The sequence below is a fragment of the Garra rufa genome, chromosome 10 (genome assembly GCF_049309525.1).
Source record: "Garra rufa chromosome 10, GarRuf1.0, whole genome shotgun sequence".
NCBI classification, from domain to species: Eukaryota; Metazoa; Chordata; class Actinopteri; order Cypriniformes; family Cyprinidae; genus Garra; species Garra rufa.
This window is the reverse complement of record NC_133370.1, coordinates 42,881,194-42,901,608: the sequence shown is the minus strand read 5'-3', so window position 1 is coordinate 42,901,608 and position 20,415 is coordinate 42,881,194. Positions and strand designations below refer to the sequence as shown.

The 20,415-nt window shown below is 33.2% G+C and overlaps 1 protein-coding gene across 1 annotated transcript in view; it reads right to left on the bottom strand.

Annotated features, from left to right (window-relative positions):
• Positions 1-20,415, bottom strand: part of LOC141344591 (low-density lipoprotein receptor-like) — a 170,382-nt gene that overhangs the window by 110,724 nt on the left and 39,243 nt on the right. Inside the window, exon 4 of the mRNA XM_073849466.1 lies at positions 16,962-17,084. Coding sequence (XP_073705567.1) covers positions 16,962-17,084 — 123 coding nt within the window. The remainder of the gene's footprint in view (positions 1-16,961; positions 17,085-20,415) is intronic.

The window sequence follows — 20,415 nt, the reverse complement described above, 5'->3', positions numbered from 1 at the left end:
GAATGAATGACAAACTGAAATTTAAAGGAACAGTTTACACAAAAAATTACATTCTGTCATCATTTACTAAGGTCACATTTCATTTTCAATTTGCATCACATAATTAAATTAAATTTAATTAAATTTTAAAATGTATTAAAATAGACAACATTGTACATTTTTACACTGTAATAATATTTCACAATATTGCTGTTTTTATTTATTTAAACAAATAAATGGCAAAATAATTAAGGGTGAGAAAATGATAACATCTCTATACTTTTTCTTTCAACTATTCTTGTAATACAATCAATTTGAACTTAATTAAGCATTTATAGAGCATTAGCACTGCTTGAATCTCGTTACAGTAGCTGTGTTGTTAACTACATATTGTTATGAGGAACAAACTAGGTCAATTCTAGATGTGAGCCAAATTAAAGAAACAGAACGCTAAAAAAATAAATTATTTAAGCACTGTTTTAGTTCAGCTGGCATTATAGTTGCCTTCATAGACAGATCTGCGAGCTAGTAATAATCCTTTGATTTGATTATAACTGGGTAATGTAGCAGCCGGACAGACAAAATACTAAAGGAAAAGATTTCATGTGCTAGTCCAGCAGTGATTTACTAAACATATTGGACAGCATATGGCAGTCAATTACATAAAGTGGGGCAGCAAAACCCTGGTTGTGTGGTATTTTGACTGTGGAGATCACAAACATTCTCAGCTTTCGGTCGCTAATGCTTTCCCTATGAAAGACCGTTTGACTGTTTTTCCTTTTAAAAGCGGTTAAATCTGCTTTTATAATTCCTGTGTTTCCTTGCAATAGGAAAATGTTAAATGTGCTGAACGTGGAAGCATCATTTATTTTTAAATAAGACCTCCAGAACAGTGCTCCTGCAGCAGTGTTCACTAATGTGAGAGCGCAAGGTTACTCCAGCATGAAAACTGTGTGTGACAGACAGGAAAACTGTGTGTCTATTATAGGAATGTTCTCATGCTGCACCCTTGGGTTTATGAGTATGTGTGTGAGGCTCAGCTTTATAGCCATCGTAATGGAAGATGAGCATCAGCGATCTTACTAAAGTGGACTCGCTCTCAAAAAGGATGTGTTAATTTTTAACACATTGTTTGTGTTATGTCTATTTTAGCACATTTTGTGTTACTTTGTGTTAAATGTGTGTTAAAAATGAAAAAGAAAAAAGAAAATATCCAACACAGTGTGTCTAACACAATATGTGTTAAATATCAGCCAATCACATTGCAAGCAGCAAATTTCCTTGTGCTTTTTGAGTACAAATTTTATAAACCATTAACAGCTTTTCACTCAAGGAACAATTCAAATGTTGAAATGACTGTATTGTGATTGTTTACCTATTGTTTTTTAACCTTTTTGAGTTTTTATGTAATTGTTAGTAGCAGGTTTAATAAATTGTGTTTAAACTACTGTATACATTAGTTTGCAGTGTCTTTATTGCATACAAAATTTGTTCAAAAATAACACATACTTGACACAAATTGTGTATTTATAACACAATAGTGTGTAGAAAATTATCTGTGTTACATTTTCTGTGTTAGCTGGAATAACACACTGGTTGAGTTAAAACTAACACAAAATGTGTTGTCCTTAACTAGACACAAAGGTGTGTTAAGAAACAACACAGGCTGTGTTGTTTTTAACACATCCTTTTTAAGAGTGCAGGCTACAAAAAATGCAGTGATTAGGCACTAAATTTTATTTGGATATTAAGAAATTAATTTCAAGATTCCAGCTACTAAAAAAATGAGGAGTGTTAATTTAACGTTATTTAGAGAGTAAAGATAATGTGATCAATTAAAATAATTAATCATGTCGTGACCACTGCGTAAATTTTATAATAAGACAAGTGTCTTGTCTGAGCAATTCAAACAAGCATAGAAAGAGTGGAGACAGTCACCTACGACACATTCTCACATCAAAAACATGATTAATGGATCAAAAAAATGAATAGGTTAAAAATATAACTTGTCTTTAAAAGAAATCTTATTCACCAAGGCTGCATTTGTGACCCTGGACCACAAAACCAGTCATAAGGTTAAATTTTACAAAACTGAGATGTATACATCATATGAAAGCTCAATAAATAAGCTTTCTATTGATGTATGGTTTGTTAGGATAGAACAATATTTGGCCGAGATACAGCTATTTGAATATCTGGAATCTGAGGGTGCAAAAAAATCAAAATACTGAGAAAATCACCTTTAAAGTTGTCCAAATTAAGTTCTTAACAATGCATATTACTAATCAAAAATTACATTTTGATATATTTATAGTATGAATTTTACCAAAAATCTTCATGGAACATGATCTTTACTTAACATCCTAATGATTTTTGGCATAAAAGAAAAATCAATAATTTTGACCCATACAATGTATTTTTGGCTATTGCTACAAATATACCCCAGCGACTTAAGACTGGTTGTCCAGGGTCACATTTATCAAAAATACAGTGAAAACAGTAATATTGTTAGTTTTTGTTACTTAATATTTTGTGGAAACATTTTTTTTAGGATTCTTTGACAAACAGTTCAAAAGAACAGTATTTATTTAAAATAGAAATCTTTTATTACATTATAAATGACTTTAATGTCACTTTTGATCAAATTAATGCATCCTTGCTGAATTAAAGTATCAGTTTCTGTTTTGTTCTGTTTCTTTTATCTTAATTACTCCAAACTTTTGAATTGTAGTGTATTACAGTTTTCACAAAAATACTAAGCAGCACAACTGTTTTCAACATTGATAATAAGAAACGTTTCTTGAGAAGGTCAGAAGTTTACACCCCCCTTTCAGAATCTGCAAAATGTTAATTATTTTAGCAAAATAAGAGGGATCATACAAAATGCATGATAGTGTTTATTTAGTACTGACCTGAATAAGATATTTAACATAAAATATGTTTACATATAGTCCACAAGAGAAAATGTTTGTCCTGAACAGTTAAACTGCCTGCTGTTCTTCAGAAAAATCCTTTAGGTCCCACAACTGCTTTGGTTTTTCAGTATTTTTGTGTATATGAACCATTTCCAACAATTACTGGATGATTTTGAGATCCCTCTGACAACTGTGAGACTCATATGCAACTATTACAGAAGGTTCAAACACTCACTGATGCTTTAAAATGACAAACGATGCTTTAAAAGCTGTAGGTGAAAACTTTTGAACAACTTAATGCATCATGTTTCTATCTCATCAGAGAGCATTTGAACCTTCTGTAATAGTTGCATATGAGTCCATCAGTTGTCCTCAGTGTGAAAAGATGGATCTCAAAATTATACAGTCATTGTTGGAAAGGGTTCAAATACACAAAAATGCTGAAAAACCAAAGAATTTGTTGGACCTAAAGGATTTTTCTGAAGAACAGCGGGCAGTTTTACTGTTCAGGACAAACAAGAAACTCATGAACAACTATCACTAAACAAAAAAAAATAAAACAAAAAACAGCTGTGGATCATTCAGGTAACAACACAGTATTAAGAATCAAGTGTATGTAAACTTTTGAACAGGGTCATTTTTTATAGTTTTATAGTTTATAGTTTTTAAAAAACTTTTTTTTTTTTCTTGTGGGCTATGTATACATCTTTTATGTGAAATGTCTTATTCAGGTCAGTACTAAATAAACAATAACATGTATTTTGTATGATCCCTCTTATTTTGGTAAAATAATTAACATTTTGCAGATTCTGAAAGGGGGATGTAAACTTTTGACCTCAATTGTATTACAATGATTTCTGAAGGATCATGTGACACTGAAGACTGGAATAATGATGCTGAAAATTCAGCTTTGCATCACAGAAATAACTGCATTTTAAAATATATTTAAATAGAATATATTGTCATACAACTTGTGACTACAGATTCAATGCTTACAAGTACTGTAGTTAACATACTGTATATAACATACAGTTGTGGTGTATATTGTATTATTGCAGCAAGTTTTAACATGAATGAAGTCGTACAGCAGTTTTGCCTCTACTGTGGACAGACAGATTGCAACAAGCGTGCTTAGGACACAGTGAAATTCTGAGGATGCTGAAGAGCTTAGGGCACAATCTTTGGATTGCCATCTCGTAATGGTTTTTTGACAAGACCTGAATGCTGAAGGAAGTAGTTTGAGGCAAAACGCTAAACAAAGCCTTTGAGATTTTGCTGGATAAAGTACATGCTTCATTGTTTATGGCAGCTAGACAAATTAAACATGAATGAGGCTAGCGCTGTGTTTTGCTACACAGGTTCAATGCGGTCATATATTGCTTTTGGAGGAAATATGTGATGATCCATTCACTCAGCTGTTATAAGTTGTAATAATCAGTGTTTCACAGATTTCAGTTGACTAGAGCATGACATTATTCATATATGCTCTATTTGAAATATTATTAAACAATGGCATAGCAGAAATGAAAGACATGTGATAAGAACAGTATGTCATTCATTTAACATTTTCCAAAAGGGTCCATGCAAACTTGTAAATTATTATTACTATTATTTTACAATATATATGTGACCCTGGACCACAAAACCAGCCATAAGGGGCCATTTTTGGAAATTGAGATTTATACCTCATCTGAAACCTGAATAAATAATTGTTAGGATATGACAATATTTGGCTGAGATACAACTAATTAGAAAATCTAGAATCTGAGGGTGCAAAAAAAAAATCTAAATACTGAGAAAATCGCCTTTAAAGTTGTCGAAATGAAGCTCTTAGCACGCATATTACCAATCAAAAATTAAGTTTTGATATATTTATGGTAAGAAATTAACTAAATATCTTCATGGAACATGATCTTTACTTAATATCCTAATGATTTTTGGCATAGAGACTCAAAACCTTAAGTAGCATGGGTATATTTGTAGCAATAGCCAAAAATACAATGTATGGGTCAAAATTATCGATTTTTCTTTTATTCCAAAAATCATTAGGATATTAAGTACAGATCATGTTCCATAAAGATATTATCCTGCTTATTGATTTGAGTTGCAATGTTTCATAAGCTCACTAAATGCAAAGCTTTCACAAAGAAAACAGGTTCCTAGCAAGTGGCTTTGAGCTAAGATGAACAAACAAGTTCAATGAGGACGATTTAAAGGATAATGTACAGTCATTACACCACTTACTCCACTACTCAGCTCATCACCACATAAATTAGGACATGAGCTATAATCAATTACAGAGTACAAAACATTCAAAGAAAGTGAACACTAATACAATATTACAGAGCTATTAAAAATATAAACACTTAAATTTCATTTCTAATACAATCAATTACTTTAACATACTTATTATCGGTGAATAACACTTCGGAATGCTGCGACTGACTATTCAGAATCAAGTATGGCTGCCCCCTAATAGTCGACCAACCGTTAGTCAACGTGAAAAGGCTTGGTTGACCCAAATTTTATTAGTTGCTTAGTTGCAGAAAAAAAAATCCACACAAAGTGGCGAAATCACGCAGTCCGTGAAGGACAGATCGTTAACGGCTGGCTAATGTGGTAATATAGCACGTCAGGCAGGACATCCAACATTTACCTAACATTCATCAACCTCAAATATTGCTTTTCATCTGAAATATGATGTATTAGCAACTTTACATGGCAGCTCAATCTAATGTTAACCTAGAAAATTGTGCGCTATTGAATTTTCTGTGCAGAGTGTGGAAGCTGAACTTTCTCTTAAAATGCTCAGTCATTTTTGGTCATACAGATAAAATAATACATCTTTCGAATCTGTAAAGACTCTACATTAATTCAGAATAACTCAGAATAACAACGAAACGTTGCACTTTTGTAAAATAATGAAAGCAAATAGGATGCGCTTTCTGCCTTCTCGGTCTCTGTAAATTTGAGCATGAAGCTTCGAAACTCTGTATATATCTTAAAAATAAAGGTGCTTCAAAATGCAATAGAAGAACCTTTTTGTCTAAATGGTTTCATAAAGAACCTTTAACATCTGAAGAACCTTTGTGTCATAAAAGGTTCTTTGTGGCAAATAAGATTATAAAAATGTAAACAAGAAATGGTTCTTTAAAGGGGTCATCGGATGCCCATTTTCCACAAGTTCATATGATTATTTAGGGTCTTAATGAAAAGTATGAAATATACTTTGGTTAAAAATTCTTAATAGTAGTGTAAAAAACACCCTTTTACCTTGTCAAAATCAGTTCTGCAAAAAATCTACTCATTTTATTGCATGGACCCTTTAAATGCAAATGAGCTCTGCTCGCCCCGCCCCTCTCTGCTGTGGGATGATGAGACGTGATGTTTACTTTAGCCGCATTTAGCCACGTTTAGCCCCATTTAGCCGCGAAACTTGCCAACAAGCACATTATTAAGAAAGGCCATTTGCAAAGATACAAAAACCCTTATACTCACTTCTGCTGTGGGTGAAGCTGCATCAGGAACAATTCGCATGAACATAAACGCGTATGTAGATCGGGATCGGCGCTTTCCTTTTAAAAACGAAAGTAACATTATCCTCTGCGTCTTTAGCGGCTCAGATGTCGAGTGTAAATGACGACTGCTATGTTCATTATTACATCCAACAACAGAACAACACCTCAATCGCTCAATCTGAGACATTCTTGTCTTCCCCTGCACCGGAGTCACACAATGGTGATCGGAGTCTGACGGTTTCAGCTTAATGAGGGCGGGTCTAAGGTAAGGCGCTCATGTCAATCTACTATCATGGGAGCGGCCTCATCACAAGAAGTTGAAAATGACCTGATTTTAAAAATGGGATAATACTTTTAAAGATCAAAAAAAAAAAAAAAACACTGGGTGGATTTTTATCATTTTATGTGTGTTGTGCCAACACACATAAAAGTGTAAAAACAACATGTAAAAGTTAGTTTTGCATCCGATTAATTTTGAAGCACCTTTATGTGTACTGTGATAATAATAATAATTGTGCATTCATGAATTACACAGACGGGAAGCATGGCACAATAAAAATAACAAAATAGCTGATCTTATGGTGCCACTGCGTGCTATCAAATACTTTATAAGTCCCACATGTGATTTTGAGCTTGACAAATTCAAGTGGTCATCTTCACATTGCTTTAATATGCCATTTTTAACAACCACATCCCTTTTTACGAGCATTCTGGTAGCACATGAAGGCAGCAATGGTAGCTTTAGCAACATTAGCCTTAAGACAGTTCTAGTTGTCTTTCAGAAAGACAATCTGGAAAACAAACACGAAATACTTACTTTGTCTGGAGCTGACATTGCGCATGAAGCATTGCTATTGATCACTAAACATATTGAGGACTTTACCAATATTTTCAGGGACATTTCCTTCGAAAGTGAAACCTCAGCGGCTCAGATGGAGGGAGCCTATGGAGAATCCTATGTTCGTTACAATACTTGTAATGCCTCTTTGTCGCTGACATTGTATATCTTGAGAAGCTACAGCGAGAAAACAGTAATAGCGGACTGCTGCTTCTCACTCAAGGCTGTGTCTACGCTAATAGAACAGAGATTATTACAAATGCATGGGATTTCTTATGATGATGTCATTGTAGGGAGAAATCTGAATCCGTGTGTTCAGAGAGACTGTTTATGATTTATTGGGATTTATTAAAAAAACGTGGGTGGATTCGTACCTTTTTCACACACTGCAGCAACACAACTGTGTTCAAACACCTTATAAAAATGAATCCTCTGCTGAAGACGCAGAGGATTAATGTTAGTTTAGTTTTTGAAAGGAAAGCGCCGATCCCGATCTACAAATGCATCTATGTTTGCGCGAATTATTCGTGGCGCAGATTCACCCACAGCAGAAGTGAGTATAAGGGTTTTTTATGCATCTTTGCAAATGGCCTTTATTAATCATGTGCTAGTCAGTAAGTTTCGCAGCTAAACGTGGCTAAAGTAAACATTACTGCTCGTCATCCCATGGCAGAGAGGGGCGGGGCAAGCAGAGCTCATTAGCATTTAAAGGAACATACAACAGAATACCTCGCTCTAAAAAGGGCTGATTTTGACCAGCTAAAAAGAGTGTTTTTTACTCTACCATTGAGAAATTTTAACCAAAGTATGTTATAGACTTCTCATTAGGACCCTAAAGAATCATATCAACTGGAAAATGGGCATCCGATGACCACTTTAATGACAGAATTTTTATTTTTGGGTGCATTATCTCGTTAAGTCACTGGACAAAAGCGTCAGGTCAATGATTATTTTGCCTGTTATAACTAAAACATAACATCACATAAACATCCTTCACTTATGCATGGAATAATACTCAGTCTACTGCGTAACAACCATTTATGCAAACGAACAGACTTCCAAATAAACAGCATCCCTAATTGTTTCTTATATCTTGCCCATCAGCTAATGGTCTTGCTGTGAATTCATTAGAAGAACTGCTGTTCAAACGGCCCTTGAGTATTTACTCCATTTAAATGCATCAGGAGACTCTTTTGTTTGACATTTCTGTTGAAGATGCATCTTAAAGATTATAAAATCCTATTAGCATGCAAACTACTTTCTCAAAACAGCCTACGTGAAATGAACAGCAGTCTACTGATGAAACAAACAAACACAATTATATGCACATGCATTAGCTGGAAGTAAATTACTTATTACTTCTATCTACATTACTGGCATCCACAAAATGAACATGAACTAACATGATGGTCTCGTTCTGCTGAAGTTAATGCAGACACGGAGCAGATATACCGCAGGGAGGGCTCATGTTTGAGCCGCAGTCAATCTGAGATGACGTTTCATGTTGCACAGCTGTGCTCCTCATCTACAGATGCCGGCGTACTGTAGTCATGGAAACACAGCCATGGTTTTGTTGTGCCGTTAGGAAAATACACATATTGGCCACGTTAAATCAATGTAATCAGTCTCTATTTTTCACCTGTCAAAACAGTCATAAGAGGTCTACTGGACAGACTAAACATGTTTGAAATAAGGTTATTTTTGAACTGAACTGATGTACCCACCGAAACAACTTAAGTGCTATTGAGGGTGGAGAAAGCAATACAGTAATAACGCAAAAAGCATAATTCAAAGCATGACGTGCAACCACTGTCTCATACAAGACACAGCCTTGAATGATGCATTGCTTTTATAAAACAGCACCAAAATAAAAAGACATCAGAACACCATGTCCAATAAATTGTTACATTTATTATTATTATTTTATTTTTTAAATGATTATTATTATTATACTGTAATACCAACAGCAATATTATAATAATTATATTATAAATTAAAAAATAATAGCTAGGGTAAATAATAATAGCTAATAAATAGTAGCTAATAATAATAATAATGAATCATTGCTTTGTTGTTGTAATTAGATCTAAATAATAATAAAACAAACACATTAATAAACACATTTATTTTTTATTATTTATTATTATTATTATAAACAACTGGATTCAGTTGTTATTAGAATTATATAATAATACACCATTACTGTTATTAATACTAATAATTTATGTACTATTTATCCAACAAATAGTTATATTTATTCATCATTTATTTGCATTTACATATTATTATTATTATTATTATTATTATTATTATTATTATCATCAACAACAATACAATTACTATTATTAAGTAGTATTATTTTTTTTCAAACAGTTTATTTTAATTTTCTTATATTTTGTATATTATTATTATACTGTAACAACAACAACAACAACAACATTATTATTATTAATAATATTTTTAAATAGCAGACAGTATAATAATAATAATAATAATAAAGAATAAATCATTTTTTGATGATGTAATTAAAATAATGTAATAATACACACATACTATTATTATTATTACTAATAATACATTTGTTATATTATTTATCCGGCAAATATTTACATATTATTATTATTATTATCATCAACAACAGTACAATTATTATTATTAAGTAGTAGTATTTTTTTTTCAAACTGTTTATTTTTATTTTTTTATATTTTGTATATTATTATTATACTGTAACAACAACAACAACATTATTATTAATAATAATATTTTTTTTAAATAGCAGACAGTATAATAATAATAATAATTTGATGATGTAATTAAAATAATGTAATAATACACAAATACTATTATTATTATTACTAATAATACATTTGTTATATTATTTATCCAGCAAATATTTACATTTATTATTATTATTACTGTAGTAACAGCAACTACAATATTTTTTGTTATTAATAATAATTAAAAACAAAAATAATAATTAAAAACAAAAACAATAGCTAGGGTTTTGATAGACAGTAAGCCAACACATCTAATAAAAAGTTACATTTATTATTATTATTATTATTATTATTATTATTATTAAAAACAACAACAATAATAAAATCACTGTTTCGGTTGTTACTAGAATTATATAATAATACACAATTACAATTATTAATACTAATAATTGATGTATTATTTTTCCAACAAATAGTTATATTTATTTATTGTTTACATTTATATTATTATTATTATTATTATTATTATTATTATTATTATTATTATCAACAACAACAACAATAAAATAATAGTTTCAGCTGTTATTGGAATTATATAATAATACACAATTACTATTATTAATACTAATAATTTATGTATTATTTATTCAACAAATAGTTACATATTTATTTATTTTTTAATTTATTTACAGTTATATAATAATGATTATAATAATAATAATAATAATAATAATTATTATTATTATTATTATTAGCATCATTATACTGTAACAACTACAACAATAATATTATTAATAATTTAAAAAATAGCTAGTGTTAAAATAGTACAATAATAATAATAATTAAAAAATAAATCATTGTTTTGTTGTTGCAAATCGACATTATTATTATTAATATTTACATTTATTATTATTATTATTAATTATTATTATTACTGTAGTAACAACAACAATAATTTTATTATTAATAATATTTAAAAATAAAAAACAATAGCTAGGGTTTTGATAGACAGCAAGACGCTACATCCAATAAAAACAACAATTATAAAAATAAAATATTTTGTTATTATTAGAATTATATAATAATACTCACTTATTATTAATTATTATTATTATTTTATTTTATATTTATCAAACAAATAATTATATAACAAATAGTACTACTACTACCACCACCATTAGCACTGTTATTAGCAATATTATTAATACTAATAATATATGTATTGTATTACTTTCCTATTAGCCACAGAAATACTTATTTATAAATTCTTATTTATCTTTTTTGTTGTACCTGTAACACCAGGCCAGCAGAGGGAGCCCTTACTCACACTGACTGTTGTTGCTCCCTCTGCTGCCTCTATGGTTACTTCCTGTTTGGTGGCCATTTAAGCAGGGCCTAAACCAAACAGGCTTTGCAAAGTATTGTTTTGCTGTGCGGACTCTACTAAGCGTTTCTCTTGTTTCATTGCCTTGTTTTTGCCACGGTTTTGTTTTCATTGTCATAGTCATAGTCATTTTGCCATTGCCATAGTTTTGCCTTGCTTCATTGTTTTGTTTGATTTGCTACTTTGGACTGCCCTTTTGGATTTTGACTCTCGCCTGTATTATTGGATTACGCTTTTGTCTTGCCCTGGATGTTCCTGTTTGCTGGTGTTTTGACCCTGCATGTCTTGATTACGATCTGTCAAATAAAGCTAGCGTTTGGATCTTCAACGCTTCCCTGAGTCCTGCGTTATAGTACCCTTTTTATTTCTTTCTCTTTTTTTTTATCCTAAAACTTTTCTCCCAGGTTTAAATTAGATTTTGTGTCCCAGATGTTCAGTATGCAGACTCTAGTTCCTCTGTCTGGTTCATTAATTCATTAGACTGTTTACGGCTGCCAAGCCATGCAGCAACTTGCCATATTAATATATAATTCAGCTGATGTGTGGTCACAGGTGTACGTTTACAATGACTTTGAGCTGATCTAATCAGAATTTAAAGTCGGAACCATCATATTTAAAATACACATATTTACAAATAAAGTATGGACAAACCTATTAAATAACAGTATATTCCACAGTACAAAAATGTCATTTCAGTTTGTCTGTTCTATCAGTACAATAATGAATTTCTGTGTTAGGGCAGAATTTGGATGTGGACTCATTCGTCTTTAATGGAATTTAGCATAAACAGCCCGTTCTGTACATATCTTTCATGTTTTCCCACTGAACATCATCAGGGTTCGAAATTAACTTTTTTGATCACCAGCCAAAGTGGCTGGTAACTTTCTGAAGTTACCAGCCAATCAGAATTTCCATTAGACAAATTTTTACGTGGTGAAAATTAGGGGTGCAACGGTTTAAAAAAATTAAAAGTAAAGAAATACGAATAATCTATCTAACTAGAAGCAACAGCACAAATAAATACAATAGAGTAAAAATGCAATAAAATAAACTGATTTTTCGGGGTTTTTTTAAGTAGGTCTAACATTAGTTTTTATGTACAGAAACTATGCCGGGGCCCACCTCCTTCTCGGGTCAATTATTCAAAGGCCCCCCTATGCCTGACATTTCCTCTAAAGGTGTTTATTTTTAAACTTTTTTTATTAACCAAAACATTTGTTTTGCCTTTTTATTCTTCTAATGCATGTTATAAAAAAAACTCAAACAAACAAACTTTAAATTAAAACTATACTTTTGAATTTAAAAGAAAACCCTCTGCTCAGTTCTAACTTTTTAACATATATATACAGATTTAAATCTCCTGAATTCTTTAATTCAGAGATTCTTTACAACTTCAGAGTATTTTTTAAGCATTTAAGCATTCATTATAAAACACTCACAGGACAATCATTTTGACAACTACGAAAATACTTTAAAATTTCACGCAAAAGTACTATGGATCAGAGCCCCGAAAGCATGAATAGTTTGTGAATCAATAGCGGACTTATGCGTGCCTAGACTCCGATATACAAGAGTGTCATACATTACGCGCGAGTTCGTTAGTACTATTACTCTGATCGTACCTTTACATTAGCGCGGTCGAGGGTTTGTTTCATGCAGCCAAGAGATGAAGTAGACACCTGTTTTCCCGCGGGGGTATAGGTTACTTTTATGCAGGTTTTTGCGGGCGTGAGTGGGGCAAAACATAAATGTCACGGGCGGGAGCAGGACGAAATAACATTTCTGCGGGAGTAATATTTGCGTCCGTTCTGCGGCGCGGGTTTGCGCGCTTCGGATGAGCCGCGCAAACACAGATATTCTCACTTCTCACTGTGCGCGCGGGTTTGCGTCTTATGGCTCTGAAATGTTGAAACTGGCAAAGCTTAAATGGGTTTAGTTTAAATCCAGATAGCAATGTGTGCAGTTCAGGTATCACCTGCACACGAGCACTATCAGCACCCGGGAGACGACGGAATAAATGACTGCTCATATTACAGCATGCGGCACTCGCACTAAACAATAATGGTTAGTCCAGGGGACAAACGACCCAGAGCGTCTCTGACATGATTTGCATGATTGGCTCAAGCATCACCGGCCAAACTGGCTGGTAAGTTTTCAACAATACCCGCCAAAATGATTTTTAACCCGCATTTGGCGGGTTGGCGGGTGTTAATTTCGAACCCTGAACATCATCACCAAACAGACATCTTGGATGAATTATTCAATTATGGTAATGGTAGTTGGTGCTGTCATCAAATTTAGATGATATTCTCAAGGAATTGTGGCAAAAATATGTCTAAATGTTTGTGCCAATATGCAAAAGTGTTGCGTGTGATTTTTGTGAAGATGGGTCTAAAGATGATCTACACCAATTTGGATGAAGATTGGACAATGATGGTTATTGCTGTGGTACAATTATTGTAATCGGTGAATATTTGCCAAACAAATGGCATAATTTACTCTGGTGGTGAATTTAGGAAAAGTACAAAAATTATTTACAATATTTGACCAATAGGTGATGCTGTCATCAAATTTACATGATATTTTCAAGTAATTGTGGCAAAGATATGTCTACATTTTTGTGTCAATATGCAAAAGTGTTGCCGAAACACAATCACACTTCCTGCTTGGTTCTTTTGCCAACAAGTTTGTTACATTTATGAAAAACGGCGTCAAACACCAAAAACCCTTTTGTGAAGATGGGTCTGAAGATGATCTACACCAATTTTGATGAAGATTGGACAATGATGGTTATTGCTGTGGTACATTTATCGAAATCGCTGAATATTTGCCAAGCAAAATGGCATAATTTACTCTGGTGGTGAATTTAGGAAAAGTACAAAAATTATTTACAATATTTGACCAATAGGTGATGCTGTCATCAAATTTACATGATATTTTCAAGTAATTGTGGCAAAGATATGTCTACATTTTTGTGTCAATATGCAAAAGTGTTGCCGAAACACAATCACACTTCCTGCTTGGTTCTTTTGCCAACAAGTTTGTTACATTTATGAAAAACGGCGTCAAACACCAAAAACCCAGTTTGTGATTTTTGTGAAGATGGGTCTGAAGATGATCTACACCAATTTTGATGAAGATTGGACAATGATGGTTATTGCTGTGGTACATTTATCGAAATCGCTGAATATTTGCCAAGCAAAATGTTTTTTTTTTGTTTTATCAGTACAATAATGAATTTCTGTGTTAAGGCAGAATTGAGCTGTGGACTCATTCATCTTTAATGGAATTTAGCATAAACAGCCCATTTTGTACATATCTCTCATGTTTTCCCACTGAACATCATCACCGAACAGACATTTTGGATGAACCATTCATGAGAAAAGTGCACATGCAATGACAGAAGGTGAAAATGTAATTAAATACTAGATGAGCTGCCCTGATGAGTTTCAAAATAACTTCCCCTGAATAATAGCACTCCTACAACTAGTTCCAAGGGCCGTAAATATGGTCACAAAGTAAAGAGCACACAGAGTTTACATGACGCCACCTACATGAACACTACAAGATCACATCTGACACTTACAACATTAATCAGACCAAATATCAGACAAACACAATCAAGTTTCTGCACAACAAACACCCTGGGTGGCCAATCAGCGAATGAGAGGCTAACTCCACTTCAGGTGCTGCTACAGCAGTGTGTTTAATATTACTAGCCTAAAGGAATCTTCTGGGTTCAATACAAGTTCAGTCCCTTGGATTACTAAAGAAAAAAATGCACTCGTTCCACATTTGACAGTAATGCATTATGGATGATTCATAATGAAGAAGGAATTCTGGAGGGTTAGACAACTGAAATGTGAAGCTTGTGTTTATATTACAGTTGGAAGTTGTCTACATGATTCTTTTAATGCTGGGACTATTGCTCTAGGATAATTTCCATTAATGCATTACTGTAAACATGATTGTGCTTGTTTTTACAAACTAAGGGTTAAGCCAAAAATATCTTCTTTTTTAGCATATTATATTTAGTTCAAATCTATTTAAATAATTTAAGTAAAGTAGTATATAAAGTAGTTCTCAACCAGAGGGCCTCATCAAACTTCCAGAGAGGCCCCAATGAATCTTAAAATGATTGAAAGGTACATACAGTATCAGCTTAGGAGGGCCTTCAAATATTGTCTTGGACAAAGTGGGGCCTTGAAATCTAAAAGGTTGAGAACCACCGCTTTAAAAACCAAAACCCTATTTATGATTTTAGTGGGAACCGACTTGAAGATGATTTGCACCAATTTTGATGACGACTGGACAAAGATGGTTATTGCTGTAGAACAATTATGGTAATCGCTGTGTACCGCCGAGCACAATGGCATAATTTACCTTGAGGTGAATTTAGGAAAAGTAGAAAATAGATTTATGATATTTGACTAGTAGTTATTCTCAAGGAACTGTGGCAAAAATGTCAAAATTTTTGTGCCAATATGCAAAAGCGTTGCAGAAATCATATTCTCAATGAATTGTGGCAAAGATATGTCTACATTTTTGTGTCAATATGCAAAAGTGTTGCCAAAATGCAACCACACTTCCTGGTTGGTTCCTTTGCCAACAAGTTTTGTGAAGATGGGTCTGAAGATGATCTACACAAATTTGGATGAAGATTTGACAATGATGGTTATTTCTGAGGTACAATTATTAAAATAGCTGAATATTTGCCAAGCAAAATGGCATAATTTACTCTAGTGGTGAATTTAGGAAAAGTACAAAAATCATTTACAATATTTGACCAATAGGTCATCAAATTTACATGATATTTTCAAGGAATTGTGGCAAAGATATGTCTAAAGTTTAGTGTCAATATGCAAAAGTGTTCCCGAAATGCAACCACACTTCCTGGTTGGTTCCTTTGCCAACAAGTTTGTTACATTTATGAAAAACAGTGTCAAACACCAAAAACCCAGTTTGTGAGTTTTATGAAGATGGGACTGAAGATGATCTACACCAATTTTGATGAAGATTGCACAATGATGGTTATTGCTGTAGTACAATTATGGTAATCGCTGTGTGTTGCTAAGCACAATGGCATAATTCACCTTGAGGTGAATTTAGGAAAAGTAGAAAAAACATTCATAGTATTTGACTAGTAGTTGGTGCTGTCATCAAATTTACATGATATTCTCAAGAAACTGTGGCAAAAATGTTACAATTTTTGTGCCAGTATGCAAATCATTGCCGAAATCATATTCTCAAGGAATTGTGCCAAAGATATGTCTACATTTTTGTGTCAATATGCAAATGTGTTGCTGAAATGCAACCACATCTTTTGCCAACAAGTTTGTTACATTTATTAAAAACGGCATCAAACACCAAAACCCAGTTTGTGATTTTTGTGAGGACGGGTCTGAAGATGATCTACACCAATTTTGATGAAGATCGAACAATTTATTATAATCTTATAATATGATTATAATATACATTTATTATAATCGCTGAATATTTGCCAAGCAGTTTGTTACATTTCTGAAGAACAGTGTCAAACCCCAAAAATCCAATTTGTGATTTGATAGATAAACATAAGCGATAAGAGTTTTATGACATGATGTGACTTACTGCAGGTGGCATCAGCTTCATCTGATCCGTCCGGACACTCAGGTTCTCCGTCACACCGCCAGCGCCCAGGAACACACTGACCGTTTGCACATGCAAACTCTGAGGGAGCGCATGTGTTCTTCACTAGAGAAAGAAAGAGATAGTTAAATGTTTATACACTCTCTAAGCAACAAGCAAGTGTCCATACAGTAGGATAGCCTACAGAGTCTGAGACCACATCTACTAACCCAGAAAATGTGAAAAATAACAACCCAGTAAGCTTTCACTGCAAGCTTTGAAAAAATGAGCTGCTCAGTGTACCAGTTCTAACACCATGGCAAAAGTTCGAGCAAAGCATGCTAACTGTTCTGTCTTTGGCTGCACAGTTGAGCACAGAAAACTGTTTAGAGTCCCAGCCTCAGAGGAGACAAGAGAGCAGTGGATTTACTGACTTATTTACTGTATATTCACTGCTGCCACACAGATTTAATATAAACGTGTTTTTTTCACATCTGTTTACCTTCACAGACATAACCGACTGTTATTCTAACTCCTGTGTGTTTTTAACATAAACCTGCTTGTATTTACTAGTTTAAGTGCAACAAGACATGAAAGAGAACTAGGTTTAGTACTCACATGCCATGTGACCGCTGTTTTCTGTGCACGTGCTTCGGATGTGTGCGCTCAGAAAACCCTATATCAGAAGTTTAAACTAATATGGTTTAAAACGCATGATTTGAGTGCGATAGACATGGTAATCAAAACCAAACCAATGTTTTTATTAAGAGTATCTGAGCTACGAACTGTAAAGACACAGCCCTATTCTGGAAAAGGGGGTGGGGAACAGCAGCTCATTTGCATTTAAAAAGGGCATGCAGGAAAACAGTGTGTTTCTGCTTCCACTCAAAATAGGCATTTTCAAAATTATGTACTAAAAGAACTGTAGGGTATTTTGAGCTGAAACTTCACAGACACATTCTGGGGACACCCAGAATAAACATGGAAGCTCAAATGTGTGACTTTCATGAACTACGAACTCTAAATTTAAGAGCTAATGAAGAACTAAACAAAAAACAGGTGCAGGGAAATCAAACGCCACAGAAACTACCAGAAACAGAAACTACACAACAAAAATACACCATACACAACAGAACAAAATATTTCAAAAGTCCCTGAGTGGAATAAACTAAACTAGCCATGACAGTGACCTACTGGGTCAACCATATCTGATGCTAAATTAAATGACTAAACTTTCATCTTGGGTGAACTGCACACAGTAAAAACGTAGTCGCTATCCATGATACATGTTCTTGCATTTTTGTATAACAATATATTTTGACCACATTTACAAAAATTCTACGCAGTATGGCACCAAACTTAACAACTAGTTGTTAATAATGTATTTAAAGTGCAAGAAATCACAGTAAACAAGGTGTTTTAAATCATTAGTGTTGCCAGATGTTGCTATTAAAAAGCAGCATATAAAGACAAGCCTATAATAAACTCAAATATAAATTGTGTTATCTTGGAAACACCAAAACATCACGACCTGGCCCTTTATACTTTATCAACTCCATAAAACGGATTGCTTTATGAGTCAAGACCAAACAACAAGCCCAAAGACGTTTAATAAACGTCGCTTATAATAAATGGACATGGCAACCCTTAAAGAGTGTGCTCTGAAAAGCAACCTACTAAACATAAACAAAACACAACTGCTCAGTCTACAGTGGTTTAGTTAAATAGCCAAACTAACCATGTCTTTGATCACTGTATTACTTTAATATAAAAAAAAATCGTAAGATAGAATCAACAAATTGCGATTTTGACAGTGACTTTTGTTCTGTACACACACAAAACTAATTAAGCAGATTCACTTCTGTATTTAAATGTGGTTGTCAATCCTGACACTTTACAGTGTGTACAGTTGGTTCTATCGGTAACACTTTAGAATAGAAAACACTTATTCACTATTAACTATGACTTTTTCCTCAATAAATTCCTAATTTGCTGCTTATTAATATTTAGTTTTGTATTGGGTAGGATTAGGGATGTAGAATAAGGTCATGTAGAATAATGCATTAATATGTGCTTAATTAGTACTAATAAATGGCTAATATTCTATTAATATGCATGCTAATAAGCAACTAGTAAAGAAACCGTAAAATAAAGTGTTACCGTTCTATCTATTGGTTGTTGATTGGATGGATGCATATGCAGAAAAGGGTCAGGGTTAATCAGACTAAATGATTAGAGAAGTGTTACCAAAGTAACTAAAAACATCATTCTATGGCAAGTGGTGACATTTTATATAAAAATGTAAAAAAAAAAAAAATTAAACATATGCATGAATGAACTGTTCACAAGATTAATAACATACATTAAGAAAACAAACAGTGTGAATATTCATTTCATGCTGAAATCATAAAAGAAACAGGTGCAGACATTTCCCAACAGCACAGCAGTATTAGGAAATATGGGATTAGTTTCCATTGTTATGCTGATGATACTCAACTATATATTTCAACAAGACCAGATGAAACTTCTAACTTAGCAAAGTTAACAGAGTGTGTTAAAAATGTGAAAGACTGGATGACCAATAATTTTCTACTATTAAATTCAGATAAGACTGAGATATTACTTATTGGACCAAAAAACAGTACACAGAATCTCTTAAACTACAACTTGCAACTAGATGGATGTACTGTTATTTCCTCTAAAGTCAAAAATCTGGGTGTTATTAAAGACAGCAACCTGTCTTTTGAAAATCATATTTCCTATGTTACAAAAACAGCATTCTTCCATCTTAGAAACATTGCTAAGCTACGGAACATGTTACCTGTTTCTGATGCAGAAAAGTTAGTCCATGCATTCATGACGTCTAGACTGGACTATTGTAATGCACTACTAGGTGGTTGTCCGGCTTCTTCAATAAATAAGCTACAGGTAGTCCAAAATGCAGCTGCTAGAGTCCTTACCAGATCAAGAAAATATGATCATATTTCCCCAATTTTACAGTCTCTGCATTGGCTACCTATTAGGTTACGTATCACTTACAAAATACTACTTCTTACCGATAAGGCCCTTAATGGTTTAGCTCCTGCATACCTAACTAGTCTCCTCCTACGCTACAATCCCTCACGCTCCCTAAGGTCGCAAAACTCTGGACTTTTAGTAGTACCTAGGATAGCAAAGTCCACTAAAGGAGGGAGAGCCTTTTCACATTTGGCTCCCAAATTCTGGAATAGCCTTCCTGATAACGTTCGGGGTTCAGACACACTCTCTATGTTTAAATCTAGATTAAAGACTCATCTCTTTAGCCAAGCATTCACATAATGTATCTCATAACGTTGTACTTCAGTTACATCTGATCAAATGCACATTAATATTCTTCAGCTTGGGCTAAACACATCATTTTTGTTTGGTTGGAAGTTGGAACAGCAGCTACGCTAATTATTTCTCTATTTGTTTCTCT